General features: G+C 42.6%; 1 protein-coding gene across 1 annotated transcript in view; it reads right to left on the bottom strand.

The window, feature by feature from the left end:
• Positions 1–22,889, bottom strand: part of LOC138283896 (proprotein convertase subtilisin/kexin type 5-like) — a 570,601-nt gene that overhangs the window by 452,752 nt on the left and 94,960 nt on the right. The window contains exon 3 of the mRNA XM_069222102.1: positions 14,390–14,458. Within this exon, the coding sequence (XP_069078203.1) occupies positions 14,390–14,458 (69 nt within the window). The remainder of the gene's footprint in view (positions 1–14,389; positions 14,459–22,889) is intronic.

Below are 22,889 nucleotides of genomic sequence, written 5' to 3'. Positions count from 1 at the left end.
GGGTTTTAGTGTCTAGTACTTATATCCAAATGTGCCTTTGAAGTGGGGGAGACTTCAAAGAGGCCTTTGAAGATCACAAGGTCCCTGTCCTTCCTTCTCTCGCTCCAGATATTCTACAGGGGGTTTTGTAGCCCTTTATGTGAGGAGAGGCAGAGCCCTATTAAGGTATAAGTGAGGCAGTGCTAAGCTCCCCCTCCCATCAAACCCATTAAGGCCCATTAAGTCCCATCTAAGCTCCCATTGTGTGTGACTGTCTAGAAGTAATGTACAAAGTCCATCTGTCACCAAACCCAGACATGTATTCAGAGACAGGCAGAGACACAGAACAGTTAAGGTAAGACTTACAATTTAAAATCAGACTTCACCATAAGTCGTGATTTTAAATTGTGAGTCCAGAGACACCACTCCAAAGTTCTATCTTTTCCCAATTGGAAGTTGCTCTTAAAGCCTGCTTCAGGGTAACCCCAATGTTAAACTATGGGAGAGACAGGCCTTGCAGTAGTGAAAATAAATTTAGCAGTTTTTCACAACCAGGATATGTTAAACATAAAAGTACATGCCCAACGTTTTAAATACACAGCACCATTTCCTAAGGGCTAACGAGGCCCTACTTTAGGGGTGACTTAAGTGTAATAAAAAGGAAGGTTTGGGCTTGTCAAGTGGGTTGAAACAGCAGTTTAAAACTGCACATACATGCTCTGCAGTGGCAGGCCTGAGACATGTTTGAAAGGCTAATGTAGTGGGTGGCACAATCAGTGCTGCAGGCCCACTAGTAGCATTTCATTTACAGGCACTTGGCGCATTTAGGGCACTTTACTAGGGACTTACAAGTAAATGAATTATGCCAATTGTGGTTAAACTAATGTTACCACATTTTAAGGAGAGAGCACTTTAGCACTGGTTAGCAGTGGTAAAGTGCGCAGAGTCCTAGCGCCAACAAACAAACAAAAAGGTCAGAAAACAAGGAGGAAGAAGGCAAAAAGTTTGGAGGCGACCCTGCAGAAAGGGTAATTTCCAACAATTCTCATTAGCAGCTACAAGACATTCACATGGTTGGGGGCTCGGTGAAGTGAATGGGATGGTGTGCCCTGTATGCAGCATAGGGTTGTTATTAATCCCGCCATGGGCAGGAGCTGTGGAGAGGTCATTGGCAGGCATATTCCTGCGAAGTGTTGCCATCAAAACCACAGTGGGCCAGGAGTGCGGCCTCCTTTTCATTGATCATCCAGCACCTCCAGAGGAATTGGCAGGGGCTACATCAGAAGAGAGCACCCACCCACACTGGAACACCTGAAGCAAAGGTTGGAGCAAAAGATGGCAGAAATGTGACCAGAAAATAACAGGGCTAATTGTCAGCTTTTGTCCCCTTGAAGAGGTAATGACATTGGTGGGCATGGGGCTAGCTGGACAGGGCTAACCTGCTGTTGGTCTTGACTTTCAGCCCTAATTATAGGTCGAAGGTGCTTCGCCTGGAGGCTGGTCAGGCATGTGCACCCTGGCAGGGACAGTGCATTATGAGGCTCCCTGGTGTTGTGTGTTCTGTAACAAATGGTGTGTATATTCCATCCCTCACCTAGTTAGAGGAGATTGCTTGTATACATTGATGTTGACTACGTTATTTGCCCTAGAACCCTGGTGGAAACATTAATTGTTGGCACTAGGTGCCTGCCCCTGGGGGGCATATAAATACGATGGCAACATGGGTCCGTCTCTGTGGTGGATAAATAGACAGGATTTGATGGCTACAATGCATTTGTAAGTTGTTTATCACTGGACTGACAAATCATGGCTAGAATGTATTTGGTTCATATATTTGAAGGCTTACTTGGTGAATATTGTGTGTTACTTTCCTTGCTTGTGTCTCATGTCTAACTTTTAAGTAACTGCAAGTTAATCTCTTGTAGGTTCTTTGTGTGATTACATAGGTATGTCCTGGTAGAACCACACGCTTTGAGTACGATTCGCACTCGTGTCAGGGAAGGATAGTTGTGTATGAGTAAAGGACAGTGATTTGCATGTTCTGAGTACACTATTACTTATCCTGTGAAGTTGGGGAAGCCAGTTCACTCTTTGTATCAGCAGGTGTAGTTTTTCAACTTCACCGTAAGCAATTGTTTAGCTTCCAAGCCCACTGCAAATGGTGACTTCCTTCAGAAGGATGTCAGGCTGATGAACAGTGGAACATCGTACCACAAAAGGCCTTTTAGGGCAGGCTCAGAACAAGGTAATTTAAGTTAACTTTGACATATCAGGTATGTTAGCCCTGAGCTGCAGTGGCTAAACAACACCACCTCAGCAGTGATACGCCAGTGACTCTCCACTGTAAGAAATACTCTCCTTTGGCAGCAGGAATTTATATGTGGAAAATAGCTGATCATGGCTGCTGATTATTGCTAGACTAACAACTGCCACTTGTGGAAATGAGCAGCAATGAGAATGGCTTCCCCCTTCCATTTTGTGCCACCACAAAAGTGAAAAGGCAAGGTATGTTTTCAGGCTTGCCCCTGCTGCCGGAGTGTGCAGTTTTAAAACTGGAAATTTTACCTGGAAAAATAAAGCTTTTGCTAGGTCTAAACCATCCTTTTCAATACTGATAAGTAAAGTAGGCCCTAAATGCCCGTAGGGCACGGTGCATGGTATTTCCACAGTAGGACATGTGTACTTAAGTTTGACATGTCCTGGTAGTGAAAAATCCCCAAAGTTGCGTTTCACTGTGCAGCCATAACTTTTGACTTTGACCAAGTCTAGCGTGACCAGGTACCCGTGGTTGGTGCTAGAAATGTATATAATACTTTGAAAAATCATATGTCTGGCTCCCTACATCAGATTTTTGGTTTTTAGGTGCGTTTTTGCTCATAGAACTTTTCTCCATTTTTATAACTTGTAATGGGATTTGTTGTGTTTTCTACATTTTAACTGCTTTTGTACTAATAAATGCTTTAAACAGTTTTCCCAAGTTAAACAGAAGGGGGATGGGAGCATACTGCCTCACGTCACAGCACAGTTCGCCCCTCTGAATTGTGGAAAATGCAGTACAAACTTTGCACTTACTTGAATATTCGCTTTAGTTTTTCACCAGAGTTGGTGTAGAGAGTGCTGTACATCTCAAGACACATGTATCAGGATTTTATCCTTCATCCGTAGAGATCATAAAATGAATTTCATCAGGGGTTGCTGCGAATGCTACCACAGATTTTCCAGGTCTCAGTACCTCTCACTGGTTCACATGTTCATCTCCAAAACCTTGTCAGCTTGTTGGCTCAAGGGAGCCTTTTAAACAGAAGGGGGATTGGAGCACACTGCCTCCCATCACAGCACAGTTCGGCGCTTTGCATTGTGGTAAATGCAGTACAAACTTTGTGCTTACTTAAATATTAGCTTTAGTTTTTCACCAGAGGTGCAGATAGTGCTGCACATCTCGAGACACATGTTTCAGGATTTTATCCTTCATCAGTAGAGATTAAAAAAAACGAATTTCATCAGGGATTGCTGAGAATGCAGTCACAGTCGTTTCAGATCTCAGTACCTCTCACTAAGGCACAGAAGCATCTACAAACTTTTGTCAGCTGGCTGGCTCAAGGGAGCATTTTTTATAAACAGAAGGGGGATGGGAGCACACTGCCTCACATCATAGCACAGTTCGCCTCTTTGCATTGTGGTAAATGCAGTACAAACTTTGTGCTTAATTGAATATTACTTTTATTTATTTTTACCAGAGTTGGTGCAGCTAGTGCTGTACATCTCCAGACACATGTTTTAGGATTTTAACCTTCATCAGTAGAGATTAAAAAAAAACGAATTTCATCAGGGGTTGCTGAGAATGCTGCCACAGTCCTTTCAGGTCTCAGTACCTTTCACTGGGGCACAGGTGCATCTCCAAAAGCTTGTCAGCTGGCTGACTCAAGGGAGCCTTTCTGATAAAGAGAAGGGGGATGGGAGCACACTGCCTCACATCACAGCACAGGTTGCCCCTTTGCATTGTGGTAAATGCAGTACAAAGTTTGTGCTTACCCAAGTTAAGCCTATTTGCTCTGTGCTACAGCTACAAAGGTGTAGGAAATTGGGTTACTGGTTGGGGGAGGTTAAACTCTACTCAAGCAGCAACCACAATTCTTGTCAGGGTGAAACATGAGCAAATCCCAAATTAACCTGTGCTCAGCCCTTTCGTACCTTGGCAAAAATAAATTCAGGCTTAACTAAGAGGTAATGTGTAAAGCATTTATGTAGCATAACTAAGAGGTAATGTGTAAAGCATTTATGTAGCATTTCATACAATAATAAAATTGAAATAAAAGAAAAATCCCTCACCAATTTAGAAAAATAGAGTAAAATTGAATACATTGAGACCAAAAAGAAAAAGATTCAATTAGAACAATTGGAGATACACAGTTTTTAAGATTTAGGTGAAAACCAGTGCTTGGAAGCACAAAGCCCTAACTGTGGTTATCTGGTCGTGATGCACTGGGACGAAGTCACAAGTTCAGGCCAACCATGATAGAGTATGGGCTGAATACAGGAACCAGGATAATCCTACTGAACAAAGTACCCTAAATCTTAGTTGCTGAACTTTCAAGATGCTGTTTCGAGGATGGACTGTGCAGCAACAGTTCCAAAGGGCTGCAGGTGGTGATGCGAGGTCCTGCGTCGGAGGTGTATTGTGCACCAGCAGCTGAGCTTTCACAGCAGCTTGAGGCGACCTACCAGGGGTCCAGGAATGGTCTGGCATCACTTGGGGGGCAAGAGTCCAGGTGCGCGGTTCAAGTGGTTGAATGTTTTTCTGTCTCTGAGGCTCTGATCAGGAGGCTAGCCAACTGGCCCTTGGAGTCAACCTCCTGTTGGCCCTGGGGTCAAGATTCAGGCCCAGTCCTTATCACTCAGGCATCAGGGCAGCAGAGTAGCAGTCCTTCTTGCAGCAGAGCAGCACACCAGTCCTTCTGAGTTTTCCACAGGTCCAGAAATGTACTGACTAACTTGATCAGAGAGTCCAATTTGGTATGTGGTGTAAGCTTTGAAATAGGAGCAGGTTCTAGAGGTTTCCACACCCAGAGGTGTTTGTTTTTTTCTGACGTCCAGCCTTGTCCCAGCTTGTCTGTGGACACAAAAGACTAGTGCCAAACCCTTTATGAGTGTGCTGAGGCAGAGTCTTTGTGGTATGCAGGTGTAGTAGGTGACAGCCCCTGCCCCTAGTCAAGTCAGATGTGGCCCATCATAGTCATGTAACCCAGGATACATACTGCAGGCACCAAATGGCTGGAAAAAGAAAATGCCAACTTTCTAAAAGTGGCATTTTCAGAATTGTGACTTAAAATCATACTTTATCATTAAAGAGGGTTTAAAATTACAATTCTTTTGACACCAAACCCAACACTCCTATTTGCCCCCAATTGAGAGCTATCACTTATTAAATGTAATAAGGTGACCCAATGTTGTTTTATGGGAAAGGTATGCCTCACAGTAGTGAAAAATTAATTAGTGTTTCACTAATAGGACATACAAAATGTAAAATGTTTATGTCCAACTTTTTAAATACACTGCCCTCTGCCCTCTAGGCTGTTTAGGACCTACCCTGGGGGTGACTTATATGTATTAAAAAGGAAGCTTTAGGCCTGGCAAAATGTTTATTTTGCCAGGTTGAAGTGACAGTTTAAAACAGCACCCACAAGCTGCAATGCCAGGCCTGAGGAATGTTTAAAGGGCAAGTAAAGGGGGTGGCACAATAAGTGCTGCAAGCCCACTAGTAGCATTTAATTTGCAGGCCCTGTGTACACGATGTACCACTTTACTAGGGACTTACAAGTAAATTAAATGTGTCCATTGGTTGCGAGCCAGTTTTCCAATGTGTTAGGAAGTGAGCACATACACTTTGGCACTGGTTAGCAGTGGCAAAGGGCACAGAGTCCTAAGGTCAACACAAATTAGATCAGCAAAAATGGAGGAGTAAGGCAAAAAGTTTAGAGAAGACCACCCTAGGGCTGGCAGCTTTAACACAAGATTTGAGCTCAGGATTTAATTATTGCGAACCAATGAGACGTGGTAAAGAATTGTGGTATTATTGCTTGGTGAGGAATCACATCCCCTCCACCTAATATGTTTTTATTGTGATATTATGTGAATTTGTGTATTTTATTGGGTTATGTTCTTTTATGTAATTTAGAAATGTCAACCTGTGATTCACTTAACATCAAAGGCAGCACATTACTGATTGTGTAATGAGTAATTACTTTCCCGGTGTAAGGTTGTAAAATAGTGTTCCTCCAGATCATCAACTCTTTGAGACATCAGTAAGCACAAACGTTTGAAACAGACTGTACTAAATTAGCACCTGCAGCACTCCCTCCAGAAACTTCTATTTGGGGGCAGATTAAGATGAACCTTTCACAGTGAATATGATTGTTTTCCTGATTGCTATTGCCTGTTTGCCTCCTTAGCTGTGATGATTGCCCGATACTTTGCTAATATATTAGCCTAAGGTGCACCTGTAGTAGTTCACTGGAACTCTACTGACCACCTATCACAATGAAAGGTAAGACATTATGTGCTCCTGACTGAGATGTCATATGTTTCCTGCTGACCAGGATGCTGGCCTAAGGTGGAGGGTTAACCTCCAAATTAGCCTCCTTAACTATCTAGTAGTTTATTCAAGAAGTAAATGTCAAGCTCATGGCAGACAATGTGAAAGTTGAGGATGATAGTGTATGAGTAAATATTAATACTTTGTTAAGGAATTTAGATCAGTAACAGCAAAGTCTCAAGTGCCTCTCCCTAACTGCTCCAGACATTCTTAGAGCTGTATTTGTGTTCTGCTGATCGGTTCAGCAAAACACTTTCCACTGGATGTAATTTTTGAATTTCATTTAGTTAGTATTCAGCATTATGGATGGCCTCTGAGCCGATGTGAGCATTGATGTTTTTTTTAATGCTCAAGGCAATGTCATGGGGATATAGCAGAAACACAAACGGCACAGCTGATGGTACAAAAAGGTCCATCCTTTCCGAAATATTAGGCATTTCTTTGGTTATTTTCTTCAATTTCATAAAGAAAAATTAATGGATATCAAATTAAAAGTGCAAATATCCCCACTCCTACAAGTACAAAATATTTCCTTGGGTCTAGAATTTCATAATTAGAGTCAATGATCACAATAAGCTACCACAATTCATATAAATTTCTACTGATTGCTGTCAGACCTTTCCAGTGAAACAGTGCAGCTGTGTTACTCGGTTTAGCCTTCTCTTAGTAGTACGTGGCCTCCCCCTCAAAAAACTATGTGCATCTGCAAACAGCTGATCATGGATGAGACATTCAAATGGCATTTCCATTGTCTATAAGGATTATTTTAGGTTGCAGAGTGCTAGGTGATGGTCACCTGGGAACAATTTCCATAGGGGAAAGAGGGAAAACGTAGTGGATATTTGAGAAAGATGGTTAGAACAAGGAATGGCAAGATGGACAAAGAAGAAGGAAACCAAAGACATTTACTTGTAAACAAGGATGTGTAAAGTGAGACCAGGTGGGGGTTAGGTGTGCAGGGATAGTAAAATGTGTAAACATGTAGGTAAAATCAAAGGACACATGGTTACCTTTAATTTAGGCAAGTGTTCAAGAAACTGACTTGTGGGTACCTGTGTGCAGTGAAATGAGCGGAAGAACAGCATGCTGAAAGAAAATAGTTAACAGTAATGAGCCAGGAGCCCATTTGAGTTCACATTTTGTTCATTAAGAACTTGTTTTTATTCAGTAAAATCTTACATCCTGAACAGCCCTGTAAGTTTATGGAAATCTCAAGTGTGATTCGAGACAATAATATAGCATCCAGACTCAAAAGTCTATCGCCCCAATCAGGGAAGAACATCAAGGTATTGATTGTTCTCCCCAGGCTTTAGGCTGGTAGGGGGTTGTGTTGGACTTTTTTGCTTATACAGGGTCATCCCCAATCTTTTTGCCTCCTGCCTCTTAATTTTTTCTGAGCGGTTGCTGTTGGCTTTTGAACTTTGAGCACTTTACCACTGCTAACCCTTGCTAAAGTGCATATGCTCTCTGTGTAAATTGTATTGTTGATTGGTTTATCCATGATTGGCATATTTGATTTACTAGTAAGTCCCTAGTAAAGTGCACTAGAGGTGCCAGGGCCTGTCAATCAAATGCTACTAGTGGGCCTAAAGCACTGGTTGTGCCACCCACATATGTAGCTCTGTAATCATATCTCAGACCTTCCATTGCAGGTTCTGTGTGTGTAGTTTGAACTGTAGATTCAACTTGGCAAGGGTACCCACTTGCCAGGCCTAAACCTTACTTTTTCTTACATGTCAGACACCCCTAAGGTAGGCCCTAGGTAGCCCCAAGCCCAGGGTGCAGTGTATGGTTAAGGTAGGACATATAGTAATGTGTTTTATATGTCCTGACAGTGCAATATTGCTAAATTTGCTTTTCACTGTTGCAACGCCTGTCCCTCTCATACGTTAACATAGGGGCTACCTTTAAATCTGATTAAAGTGTAGATTCCCTTTGGGAGCGGATGGACATGTGGAGTTTGGGGTCTCTGAGCTCACAGTTTAAAAATACATCTTTTTTAGTAAAGTTGATTTTAAGATTGTGTGTTTGAAAATGCCACTTTTAGAAAGTGAGCATTTTCTTGCTTATACCATTTCTGTGACTCTGCCTGTTTGTGGATTCCCTGTCTGGGTCAGTTTGACAGTTGGGCTGGTTGCACCTCACACTAGACATTAACACAAAAGGAGCTGGGGTGTAGTCTGCATTTCCTGATGAGCCATCTGTGCTAGGAGGGAGGGGTTGAGTGGTCACTTACACCTGAAAGTGAGTGTCTGGGGCCTGGCCTGGGAAAGGCAGGATTTCACATTCAGAAGAGACTTTACTTTGAAGTAGGCCTACTTCAAAGGAGAAATTGGGTATAAGAAGGGCACCCAAAACCACAGACTTTAGAACTTTAGAAGAGCTGCCCTGCCTGTGACTGTGCTTTGTGGAGCTTTCCTGCAGTGCTGCTTCTGACAGAGTAAGAGGGCAAAGACTGGAATTTGTGTGCCTTCCATCTTGTGAAGACTCCGGACCGATGCCGCTGCTGAATCCGGTAACGCCGCCTGCACCTGACGCCGTGACCTTCGCTGGAACGCAACGCTCTTCGAGGGCCCAACGCCGCAGCAGCCCCAGTGAAGTCCGTGACTCCGTGGAAGTCACTGCACCACGTCGTGACCGACGCTGCTCGAAGTGCACGGATTCAACGTTTCGCACAGACGCTGCGACTCCCGACTTTGCGCATCGGCTTGGTTTCACTCTTCACCAAAGGTACTGTACTTGGGGGTCTACACGACTCCGTGTCCGGCGCCGCTGGTGTCGGCTTGTTGGGAACGACTCTGTCACGACGCCGTGTTAACATCTCATCGAAGCATTTTTGTTTCTAAGCGCTATTTTTGAGTTTAATCTTTAAAAATTCATAACTTGACTTGTGTATGTTGGATTTTTGTCGTTTTGGTCTTGTTTTGTTTAGATAAATATTTCCTATTTTGCTAAACCGGTGTTGTGTCATTTTGTAGTGTTTTCATTAAGTTACTGTGTGTGTTGGTGCAAATACTTTACACCTAGCGCCCTGAAGTTAAGCCTACTGCTCTGCCAAGCTACCAAGGGGGTAAGCAGGGGTTAGCTGAGGGTGATTCTCTTTTACCCTGACTAGAGTGAGGGTCCTTGCTTGAACAGGGGGTAACCTGACTGTCAACCAAAGACCCCATATCTAACACTGACTGTCAACCAAAGACCCCATTTCTAACAATAATCATATCCGTGGAGAAAGGTGTGGGTAAATCTTTGAGCTATTAGTTGCTGGCGATAGAAACTAAAAACAATTAGTCATGGGTTCCTCTGCACAGTTGCTATGTTGGCATTAAGGGATTGTGAGAGACACTTCAGAGCTAGCCCCTGTTTAGTTGAATAACAATAAGTCATCGCAGGATTGATCTTTACTGTAATGACGAAAACAATGGCATGAATTATTACCTGAAACACCAACTCTACAAGTGCTAGAATTGTTCAACTACTCCCCAGCTTCCAGGATTAAAGTCACTGAACATATGTGCTGCTGCACCAGCTTAGCGGTTTTCCTATATAATGGAGTTTCACCTGCATTTTTTAAATTATGGTTTAGTTGGAAGGGCCCCTAATCATAATGGACTCCCAAACAGCAGATCTGGGAGTGCCCTTTGACTTGGGAGACAACTGTAGTCTTGAGGGCAGTAGCCCTCTTTAACCCTTTCATTAAAAACCCTGGCTAATGACTGCATTTAATAGGTTTTGGGATGCTGATGCCACGTCCAGGGCAATATCTGTTGATCTCACCCCCCCATTGTAAAAATATTTGCAGTTACCTGTGACAAACAGGTCTTGCCTACATACAGTTTTAGGTGCATTCTGGCAAACAGACCTATTTCATCCAGAGTAGGCATGAGTAGGACTTTGAGCCCCTTTCTCATAATTAGATGGATGTCTTGTCTGTCTCTAAACTATCTTCCTGATCAGATGCCTTTCTTCCCTTTATTATGTTTGTTCTGCCCAAGGATTATTCCTCTCACTGTGTTTTGATTGGATGAGCTGTATCTTGCTGATGCCACAATTCTTCATTGCATTGTGTAGGGCACATCAGAATAGATTGGGCTAGCACTATACTTTTACCCAGGCATGCAGAGTTTATGCCCTTATTTCAGTTCAGAATAAGTCAGACTTAGTGAGTATGGAGAGAGGAACATGGAAGCTAGGCTACTACTCACATATGTGTGAGACAGCTAGGACATTATGGGTCAATGACTATAAAAGGCCAATGTAGGAACTGGGCCACTGCCTGGCAACTTCTCTTAGTTGTTTCGGTTTACCTTGCTTCCATCAATTTGTCTCTCTGCATTTGCAATCAGTCACTTTTTTTTATTTTTATTTTTCTCAGATTACCTCTCCTGTTTGTATTTTGAACCCCTTGGTCTCTTATTTCCTGTTTACCCTTTTGTGACTGCTAAGTTATTTTGCTCCCTTGCCTCTGTGTACCCTGCATTCAGAAGTGTACTGCTGCTTTCCATCTTGGTAGCGCCTCCGTGGTATTTGTATGAACCCCAGCAACAAGGACTGCAACAATCCTGATGAACCAGCATGCTGCTTTGCTCCATTCAGATGTCCCAGATCCTCTTGAGTACTGGGGATAGTCATGGTATGGCTTCACTGAATGAGGGATAAACAATAATAGCCCTTGGAATTATGTAGCCTTTTATGAGTTGCAAACACTCATACCACTTTTTATCTCTCATTGTCATATATATATGCCTACTTGTGTAAGTGTCTTATAATCTACAATGCTCCTCAGTACATTTCTCCCAATAATATATAGAAGTCCATAATAGTTGCTATGCACTTGAAGTGTTGTATATCTTTACTGATCTGCCATACTCATGGATGCACAGGATATAATTTACTGTGCCATTATTCTTGTTCACAAGTTAGGGTTGATACCTTGAGGGAAATTACAGGTCTTGAGACTTATTTCACCCAGTTACTATACAGCTTACAAAAGACTGTTTCTGCTTGAGTGTTGACTTTTGCATAGAAAGACTGCTTCCCAAGGTACCCTTCTGTAGACTTTTTATTCCAAATTCAAACTACATTTTGTCATGGAATCAGCACCATCGTTGAGCACAGTCTGTAATATACAACATGTTAATTCTTACATCTGGAGATGGCCAAGACCTTTTGATTTTACTAAAATTATATGTATATTATGCTTACTTAGAGGGATTTCAGCTAGCTCTCTTCATCCATTGGTCTGTTTTGTCATTTCCATTTTGCTTCTGGCCACTACAGCATACAGCGTGGGTTAATTTCTCAGGCTAGTTCAGCCACTGGACGAATTCCTTTTGAGTGACTAGATTTTGCTCTTTCACAAGGAGCACATCTGCACACTAGATTGGTCTTTTAGTGCCAGAATTGTTGTTCTTACTTTGTATTACTGTAGTGTTTAGAGCTGATGTGATGGCAGGATGCTTTCAACCAGCTTCCCATGGAACATTCTAGCTTTGTCAGTTCCTGTCTCCTGCTAACCATGTTGTAAATTCCTTTGAAAGTGGTTTTTATTTATCAGACTACTGCTACTTCACAGTATGCTGGAATGTGTCCAGTTATCCTCCTTTTAACATGCAGGTAAAGAAGTGCATTCATAACTTCACTCCTGAATGGTATTCTGATAGCCGATTTCCTTTTTTACATCTGGTGTTAGCAAGACCTTGTGATTTTTACTAAAAATGATGTGCATAACATAGTTAGTTATAGTTTCTTTTCAGCAGACTTCATCTATTAGTCTGTTGGGTCATTCGGATTTTTCTACCACCCACTCCAGCCTGCATCATGAGGCAATACGTCACCCCACTTCAGACGTTTCCCGACTTCACTGTGAGTTATGGCATGATTCTCTTCCACAAGGAGTACATCCACACTCAAAGTAGTAACCTTCATTGCCAGGGACTACTAAGATAATGTATGCTTTTTTGAGACAAAAATATTTTTTTTGTTGCATTTAGCCAATGTTAGTTGTCAGATCTTGCCTAGGAGAACCTAAAGGAGACTATTTTCCCCTCTCTCTCTCTCTGATTCTCATCCTTCTCCTCGCCCTATTTTAACTCCCTTCTCACTCTGCCTCCCAATGGCCGCTTGCCCCTACAGCTCCCTTGTATTTTGAAGGCTACCAGTGGGTGGCAATGTTAAAATGTTACATTTGAAGAATACCATTCAACGAAGGCCAGCACAGATGAGTGGCCATCTCTGATTGGGGTTTCTTAAAATATAATAAAATGCATTCTCTGAAGTTAATCGCACAAAGATGGTGACCATCTTTTACTGTATTTTCTCATACTCATATCTTATAGATTTAGCCTCCACCTACGTATGTGACTGCAGAGGCCATCTTTGAATAGAATTTTCTAAACATAAAACAAAATGCATTCAGACAGCTGCTGCGTGTGCGAGTGCATCCAAGGCAAACCCATGTTTGAAAATACAAAATATAAAAATATGTTGTACATTGAAGATAGCGGCCATGAATGTGAGTGCATCCAAAGCAATCATCATTAAATTGGGGTTTATTAAAATATAAGAAAATGATGTGGAAGAGTGGCCCCCTTACCGTAACCATGCAAAAGGTGAAAGAGAATTTGGCAAGTACTATAGGTTTTACCAATGCCTGTTGGATAAATTACATGTTTTTTAAACTTTTAACTTGGAAATTCCTTTTGTGTGTCCAAATACTGAAACCTCTCATTTTGAGTATGAAGCATCTGAATATTAAGAAACAATGCCTCGGGTTTTCACCGCTATTCTTCATTCCTCACACCATAGCACTCTGAAAGCAAGGGAGGCACTTTCCACTGATCATATGGTAATGTCTTAGAACAGCACTTGAAGCGCACCGACTGATTTAATGTCACGATGCTCCTTGGCCCACCACCTCTGATTTCACTGCATCCACCTCCTGCCTCTCACGCACATGATCTTATGTACCACTTTCTGTGGAATCCCTTTACATGATATCTGCACCAGATCTTTGTTCTCTTTGAGCAAGTTTCAGTCTTGGGCTGATGCATCAACATAGTGCAGATTTTTTTAAATTATATATATATATATATATATATATATGTATATATATATATATATATATATATATATATATACACACATATATTTATTGCATTTGCATAGAAGGGATCTACTATTTCACATAAAATTTCACATAAACGTTTGAGGTCTGAGGGACAGGTGCAGAGTCCTGTGGATGGCCCAGGCATATAATGGCTATCAGATACCCCCAGTTCCTACACACACTGCGTAAGGGTCCATCTGTCTGCGTGTCAGAAAAAAACGCTAAGCATGTTCTCAGACCTTCAGCCCTGGCCTGGTTTTCACAAATGTAGTAGTTTCAATCAAAGTGCTGCTTCCTTACTTGCCTCGTCCTGCTTACCTTATTGGTAATCAAAGTGAAAAATGTGTCTATTTCTGTGACTTGAAGTTCTGCAATTCCAAAGGTGGCTCAGTTCCCATGAGTCAAACAACATATTGTGGACTGACTGTCTAATAGCTCATATATCACCTTGCTTAGCTGGAGACAGGGGCAAAATAAAGTTTACAAGTTCCAGAAAAGAACATTTACCAAATAAAGATGCAACATTGGACTGGACCAAAAACGTTATCAGTATCTAGGTTTATGCAGTTAAACAATTTTCAAACACGCAATTGCCTTAAGCCGCCCTACTCTTTGATTGCCTATATGCTGATTATCAACATTAATTAGTTTGTCCACCACGTGTGACTACATGTGTACCTGTTTTAATTAATAGTATACTTTGAAGTACTTACCCACAGCACAGGTTTTGCATCCAGATTGACAGTCAAAGCATTCCCCTGTATTCGGATCTTCCACCTGACCTAGTTTGTAATAATAGAAGGAGAAGCTGAAATAGCGGTGATGGAAATGGCTAATTGTGTCAAACACAATGCAAGCAAACAGACATGGGGAAGCAGTGCCTGGGGTTTTGCTAGTTCATGGACAGCTATGCTGATATTGCCTTCTGTTCGAGGTAATGGGTAAGGAGCCTAAAACACACTAAACTCTGGTTGTGTGGTGCTTTGCGTTTCCCGTTTCATAATGCTGGTGCAATGCTTACAAACTGGATCACTAATAGCCAAAATAGACACAAGCCAGACAAACCAAAAATTATCAGATGTGAAAAACTACAGTCTGCCCAGGATATTTAGCCCTGGCCTGCAGAAAGGACACACACCGTTATCAACTGACACAGTAAAAAGTTTAGGAATCCTTTTGGAAACAGACCTAACTTTAGAACCCAAAACAGAATTCCTCTATCTAAGATATATCTGCCAAGTTTAAGCAGCTGCTACCTTCGTACACCTAGACTATGCAAAGAATCTTTACCTAGCTGCACCAACCCCCTACTGGACAGTACTCATATCATTAGTTTGGTTCTCAGCATTTGGCCTCATGGTCCCAGGTTTTAAACCTGTCTGGTCCACTGAGCCTGGCATCACTCCGGGTTGGAAAAAAACACAAGCATATCATTGAGATGAGTAACAATAAACATCTGTTATTCGGTGCCAAGATCCCCAAAGTGAGAAAATATACTTAAATGTAGACTGTATGTTATGTTACATAATCATTCCACATGGACATTCACTGACAATGACTGATCAAAGTCACAAACAAAAACTATATCCAGAGCATCTCTCCCACACCCTCCCTCCATCCTCCTAACTACCCTCCACACCTTCTAGGGTAAGCGTGTCCGACACCTGTCTTTTGGCTAGGGTAAATCAACAATCGCATACCAAGCTGGGCCTGCTCAACGGATCAGAAAATGAATTTAATTGCTGATGAATTTGTTGACAACCTGGTTGCATTGTTTAGTGAAGAGGGGGAGTCTTCAGAGTGAATGAGTGAATACTGTGTCTGGAGGACTGGAGTGTGGAATCAACCAGAGATGACACAGGTAGGACAACAAAGTCTGGAAGATGAGGAACATGGTGAGAAAAGTACCATTTTCGCAACCTTTGGCAGATCTGTGTTAGTAGTCTCAAATACACAGCGGTTTCAGGGCATCCGAGTGAAAATCCAGACCACTGCACAATATATGTTGAATTTACCCCAGTATGACGCCAAAGAATTGATTTCACACGTTCTCGTCTACAACTCTGAAAATTGTAAACTCGCAGAGCATACAACGTCAGCATACAATTCCAGAATGGATTTATGGAAATATAAGTAGCAAGTCATGTCGCTCATGTAGCATGAAAATTATTTAACTAAGGAAACAAAACCTTCCTACAGGCTAAAGCAAACTGGGACACTACAAACAGCCTAATACTACGTTAATCTGGAGATTTGCAAAACTTTCCAAACAAAATAAAAACAAGTTTTGCAACAACCAACAGATGTGGTTGCTGAGGTAATTCTCAAGCAGGGAAGGTATGCGGACAGTTCTGTTAGTGGGGGAGAGGTACTAGTTGTGAGTGGTACTTCTTGCCTGTTAAATTAAAACCCTGGGAAGGGATGTAAGTGCATTAGTATATTAATTTGAGTTGAGTAAATGGCACGTTGCCTGGAATGCGCCTTTAGAGAGATGTTTAAAAGTCTGTCGTGATGTGTCAGGCACAGGACATAGGTTCCAGCTTACTGACAAGGATTTGTCAGAGGTCAATGCTATTTCAAGTTTTTAAAGGCATTGAGCACGGGAAAAATAAGTTTGCAATTAAAAAAGATTTTAAATAGAGCCGGTGGTATGTCTAATATACATTCCATGACATTTAATGTGGGAAATACCAGTGAGTATCTTACTATTTTAACAAGAATACATTCCTATGCCAGACATTTGTGCGTTTGTTGTAAATGTATATAAACGAAGGTTATACATAATTACATTTCCAGTAGCACTAGAGTATTGTCCTTTTCTGAGGACCACTCCCAGCCGGGAGGTTTCTTTCACAAAACACGTAGTGAATCTCAGTGGTGCGCAGTCAAGGTAACCCTGAAGAAATAAACAATCTCTCTTTGCACTGGCAGTGATCTCTCTGATGCTGACGAAGAATCTCCAGAAGACACAAAGTAAACACTACTATTTCTAGGAAATGGTTACATTTACAACAAAGGACTATATGAAAACTGATGTACTGAGATGCACAGACGCTGACATCAACAACGTGTGCAGCGCTGTAGTCATTGAGGTTCCCTTATAAACAAACACTATGGGGGTTATTACAACTTTGGAGGAGGTGTTAATCCGTCCCAAATGTGACGTATATACCACCAGCCGTATTACGAGTTCCATAGGATATAATGGACTCGTAATACGGCTGGTGGTATATCCGTCACTTTACTGTCACTTTTGGGACGGATTAACACCTCCTCCAAAGTTGTAATAACCCCCTATGTTTACATCAGAAAGGAAACTAAAAAGTAACAAGCAATCAAATGCACCTTCCTTGGTCGGCTATTAATGGAAACGCAGCCTTCATACATTATTCCTTTGGGTGGGCGAAATATTCGGGCAAATTTCAATACGAAATTTGTCCTTTTATTCTGCCAGCTGAATCAGAATTCCTCTGTGGCTCCACAGATGAACAAGCATTTGCAATGCAACGGGTCTCGCATTTCTCCGAGTTAGAGCTATTAGAAGTTGTAAACGCCCAACCGGACTTTTCTTGCCACATTAAATGTTAAAAAAAAGAGCGCGATCGCGCTGCTACAGTTCACAGTGCAATTATCTACGTAACCGGCAAAAGTACAATTAACTATGTAACAGGGTCGATGTCATGGAAAGCGCTCGACTTCTGCCAAGCGAGATGGCGCTGCGAACAAAGATAAAAAGTAGTTCACAAACTGGACGGAAAACAGCAAGCCTCGCATGTTTTCAGTACTTGGTAGCTGCGCTTGAGGAGGGCTAACCACCGGAAAAGGCATGATGTATGCATGCCTTCCACTAATGAAAGCAAGCAGATTTTAACAGGCAAGCCCACAAACCAATGAAAGACACTGACGTGACATGGACAGGGCTCCGCACCCTTTTCTAACTCCTAAAGCGTCTCACAAGTGAAACGCATGGGCAAGCGCATGCGACGCAGGCTCGACCCTAAAAAAGTAAATGACTGATTCAAGAAGTACTGTGAGGGCTGAGAACTGTATTTATTTTCATCATAATTGCATTAAGGTAAATACATTTTCCGGACACTGACATCCATTTGCACAGGAAGTGAAATCATTGAATTTTCTATCATCCTTCCTCAGAGGAAGTTAAATAACTGGGTTTCCCATCATTCATCCGCACAGGAAGTGACATCATTCCATCTTCTTCCCAGAACCTATTTAATGGCAGCCACAGTGGACAAGAGGAGTGGGCATGACGCTAGTGCACAGAAGGTGTACCTAAGGTAAGCCTGTCTGCACCCAACCATGCCTGGGCCATGCCCTGGTCCGCCCCACCTCCCTCCACTGCCATGCATTCTTCCCACCCTAGTCTTGAGAAAGTCCAGTGGGACGACACGCGAGTTGGCTGTATGGGTAAATCGTTTTCTTTGATTGTTTCATTGCATCAATATACACACATTTTAAACAGGGAATATAGTGTGGGCCTTATACTTTGTTTAATAAAACATAACAGGATGCTCCTTTGCTACTATTACTTATCTTGGGAGAAGATGAGGCTTTGTGGCACTTGGCTTGGATGACACCCTTGGGCAGCAGGGTGTTTTGGCCATCGTGATAGCACCATCTCCTACTTAATCTGACTAGTGTAAACTAACTTGCATCCATAGCGTGACCATTGAATGTGGAGTAGTTCTCCACAGCTATTGTAGTTCTGTGTTTCTAAAGCATGGAAAACTTGCCACTACACATGAGAGCTTCCCTCTTCACTTATTCAATTCCGCAAGAAGTGGAAGAGCTGGCTTTTTCGATTAGTCCCAGTAGACCCTAGGTTTGTCAAGACACATTTAATCAGCACCAGGATACCCTCCCAGGTGATACTGTGCTATACAAAGCTGCATGACAAAACATAACAGTGCTCATGAAAATAATTCACCAGCAGGGATCATTGAGACAGTCACACAATAATGGAATTAGGTCTGCCTGGATGGACCATCAACTGACAGGATGGGTGGTGGCAGAGGTGGGTACAGCTCCATTTGCAACAGAATAAGCTGTGTCCTACTTTCACACAAAGGACTTGTCACTATTGCATCGCTCATGCAGCCAGCTTGTAGTCGGAGCAAGAGAGGCAGAAAACTTTAAGAACTTCAAAAAGAATTATCTAGAAACGTCCCCTACTTCAAAGTGGGCACCTGGTATAAATATTGCAGCCTCCGACCCAACTCTTCAGTACACTCCTGGACCTGTGGATACTAGAGAAGAAGGACTGCTGTGCTGCTTTGCTGCCAAAAATACTGCTACACTGCAGTCCTGCTAATCTGCTGCCCATCTACTTGCTGGTCTGCTTGCTGAGAAGGAAGACAGGCCCTGCACCCTTCATTCCAAGCTAAATGACTGTAAGGGTCAGTTGACTGACCTCTGTTTTGAGCTACAGGGACATAACAAGCTCCAAACTTTCCCTGCAACTGCCCAGCTGACCTGCTCCTGGAACTGTCTGAAACCTGCTGGGCTCTGCTGGATTGAGTTCCTGACCCCAAAATGCGCCTCTCAGGTCCTGGACCCTTGGTGTGGTCTCAGTTGAGCTCTTCTCCAGAGTAATGGAAACATCATGAAGGTTTGGGCCCTCCACAAATAAGCCTGTTCCTGCCAAGATCTTGCCATCCGCCAACATGAAGTTCTGGAGAATCAGACTCTTCGCTCCAAAGAAACCGCCAAAGACAGCCAGCAGAGCAAGATCTGCACTTCACGCTACAACACCAACAGCATGCAGTGACTGCCAACAAAAAGCTCCAGCAACAGCCATCCGCGATCCCTGACAAGATCTTGCACTACAGCCGTAACAGTCTGTGACACAAAGCCTGCTCTTTGCCCTACATCAAAGACCATCTGTGAAACTCACCCTGCTGCTCAGGGCACCTTCCAATGTGAATGGAACTCTTTGAACTGGACCTTGCCCCTAACTCTTTCAGCAGGACTAACCTGGTCCCTGTAGCCAGTATGTGCTCCATCGTGGTTGGCCTGAATTTATGACTTTCACCTGGTCTTGCACAACCAGATAACCGCAAGTGGCACTTTTTGTTTTAGGCGCTTCGCTTACCAGAATTGCATATCTCGGGTTCAATTATTGGATTTTTGTTGTTTTTGTGTTAAATATGTTTTTGAAATTACACTCTAATTTTTCTAAGTTGGTGTGTGATTTTTCTTCTGTTGTGTTTTAGCTTTATCATTGTTTGAAGTGCTGCATAGGGACTTTACATTAGGCCCGAGTTGTAAAATTCACTCTGCTCGCTGAGTTTGTGGATTCAGGCACTGTACGCTATGCAGAGTAATGCAGAGTCCCCATCAGATGCGTGGCAGAATTTATTTTTCTGTTAGAGTTCAAGAATTGTTTTTGGCGACTGCCACAATCGTCTCAGGCTGCTTGTGAGTGCATGTGAGATTTTGCACCCAAATGTGTGGCTTTTGTCCATGATGGCATGGTTATAGTGCCGCTTGCGGAGGCCAGAAACCGTGGGAGCACCTTGAGCAGATTCTCCACTCGAGAAGCTGCTAAATGTGCACAAAAAGATCTTTTCGAATGGATTTTCCACTCCAACGGACCATTCAAGTTGTTTTCTAGTGTGAGAAGCCTTTTTTTAAACTTTGTTTTCCCCAACAGGAAGGAAGTGCTCCAGAGATTGCACCTTCCTGTCCAGCAGGCTCCTCGAGATGCTTTGTCCATCTCATGGTCACTTTTCATTTGGATTTTAAGGTGGAAGGATCACTTTCTTTGATTGCTGAATATATACCTTTGGATTTAAAGACTTTGGGCCTCATTACGACTTTGGCAGTCCCACCACAGGACCGTCAACGCCACAAGGAGGGCCCCACCATCATGCCGGTGGCACCCTCCATCATATTGCAATGTTACTGCCGGTATGACCAGCGGGAACATTGTACTATGATGTTCCAACCGGGCTGACCGGAGGAAACAATGTTATGGTACTGGCCTTGATTTTTAAAGTTCATTGTGGTGGGTGGCCTGAAGTTTCGTTAGGGGCTTAGTTATTTTTTTTGCATTTAATTTTTCACCTTTGTAAAGGAAAAACGTTGCACAGTTCAGTACATTTTCTCCATGTTTGTTACATTTCCAATATTCATTTATTTTACTATATGGCCTAATCTGCCAATAGGCCATCCAGCCAGTAGGCACAGTACTAGTCACCAGTGCAAGAAAGAACTGTTTCTCTGGTATATGTTGTTTTAATTAAAACATCATTTAGGGCAGGGATGGCATTGGATTAAATTTTAAAAGTTGGTTATTGTTTGTATTTCATGTTTTTTCCTGCAAAAAGTGTATATGTGGGGTAAAACTTTATTCCATAGTAGGATGTGTATTGTAACATTTTTATAGCTCAGTTAATTTTCGTGTTTGGCATTGCTGAATTAATGGTAGTGTTTTCTTCAGTATCACCATGCCTCCTTTGCCTAGCCAGTGTGTGTTTGAGCATGCTTGCGATAGGCCAGCATTTGTCTTTGATCCCCTTCTCCATGCCATGTTGTCAGGGGCCATTTTATGTAGCCATTTTATAGGTCTGAATGTCTTCTTTGTTTTCAATGCTTTCTTGCTTGTTGGTTCACCATGTCGCTGGAGACCTTTTTTGTGCAGCCATCCAGTGCTTTTCCCATAGGCTTGCATGTGGTCTTTACTCTCCATGCCTCATTGCTTGCTGCTGTTGTTTGACCATGTGGTCAGTGGCAATTTTGTGCAGACAGCCAGTGTGCTTTTGTCATTGGCTTGCATGTGTTCTTTGTCCTCTTTGCCTCCTTCCTCGCTGTTGCTAGATTGACTATGCGCCTGGCAGCCATTATATGTAGCCAGTCAGGGTGCTTTTGCCATAGGCTTGCATGTGTTCTTTGTTCTCTGTGCCACCTTGGTCGCTGATGGTGGTTTCATGCTTCCTTGGTCACTGTTGTTGTCTAACCAATGTCAACATCAGGGCAGTGCGCGCTCTACTGGCAACTAGAATGCAAAAATCCAGCACTCTCAAGATAACGTAATTTATGCATTGTGCTGATATGCTGTTGTTTAACCTTTTGCATTGCAGAGTTTAATCCTGAAGACATATGTTCAAGGTGCATATAAATACTGTTAATTTGTAATGAACTGCTGCAGGCTTTCAGAGTGTGTCAGGGTGTGGTCCCCTTTCCAGGGCCTTCTAGAAGCTTTCCCTGCAGCATGCCTGGGTGTGGTTTGTGGGCTGGGCCAAGACTCTATATAAGGGAGCCAGCCAGCTCCACGTGCTCACTATTCAGAGGTCCCGGTGCAGAGTAGCAGCAACTTCCTGAGCTCCTGTTCCGGAGGCCTACTTTGATATTCCTGGCCTCGCTCCTTCACTTTGCTGGGTGATTCTTGATCAGGGCGGTAAGACGGAGGTCGGGCTGGGCCCCCGATCCCATACTCGAAGGATTTCGAGTTCTTGGGCCTAATTAGCATGATAAATCTATTTTGCTCTTGTGCGTATGAAAGTGCGCTTGATGTTTGATGACATTTACATGCTGGCATTTGAATCGGCTAGACGCGCGATTCTTTCTTTGTATTCAAATCTTGATATTCATTGTGTGCAACCATTTTATGGCATTTACAAGGTTGCATCCGAATCAGCAAGACGCACGATTAATTTCCTGTGCTTAATTCATGTTATTCATTGTACGCTACCATTTCTTGGCATTCATATGGTGGTATTCGAATCGGCAAGACGCGCAATTCATTTCTTGTGTTTAGTTCATGATATTCAGTGCAAGCTACCATTTCTTGCCATTCACATGGTGGCCTTCAAATCCGCAAGAAGCACGATTCATTTCTTATGTCTAATTCATGATATTCATTGTGCATTACCATTTCTTGCCATTCACATGGTGGCCTACGAATCGGCAAGACGCACAATTCATTCCTTGTGCTAGATTCATGATATTCAATGTGTGCTACCATTTCTTGGTATTCACTTGGTGGCCTTCGAATCGGCAAGACACACGATTAATCTCTTGCGTTTAATTCATGATATTCATTGTGTGTTACCACTTCATGGCATTTGCTTGGTGACCTTCGAATCGGCAAGACGCGCGATTCATTTCTTGTGCCTAACTCATGTTATTCATTGTGCACAATCATTTCATGGCATTTATAAACCTTTGTGGAAATCTGCAATGTGCGCAATTCTT

Source organism: Pleurodeles waltl, chromosome 3_1 (genome assembly GCF_031143425.1).
Source record: "Pleurodeles waltl isolate 20211129_DDA chromosome 3_1, aPleWal1.hap1.20221129, whole genome shotgun sequence".
Taxonomy (NCBI): domain Eukaryota; kingdom Metazoa; phylum Chordata; class Amphibia; order Caudata; family Salamandridae; genus Pleurodeles; species Pleurodeles waltl.
This window is presented reverse-complemented; position numbering and strand designations above follow the sequence as displayed.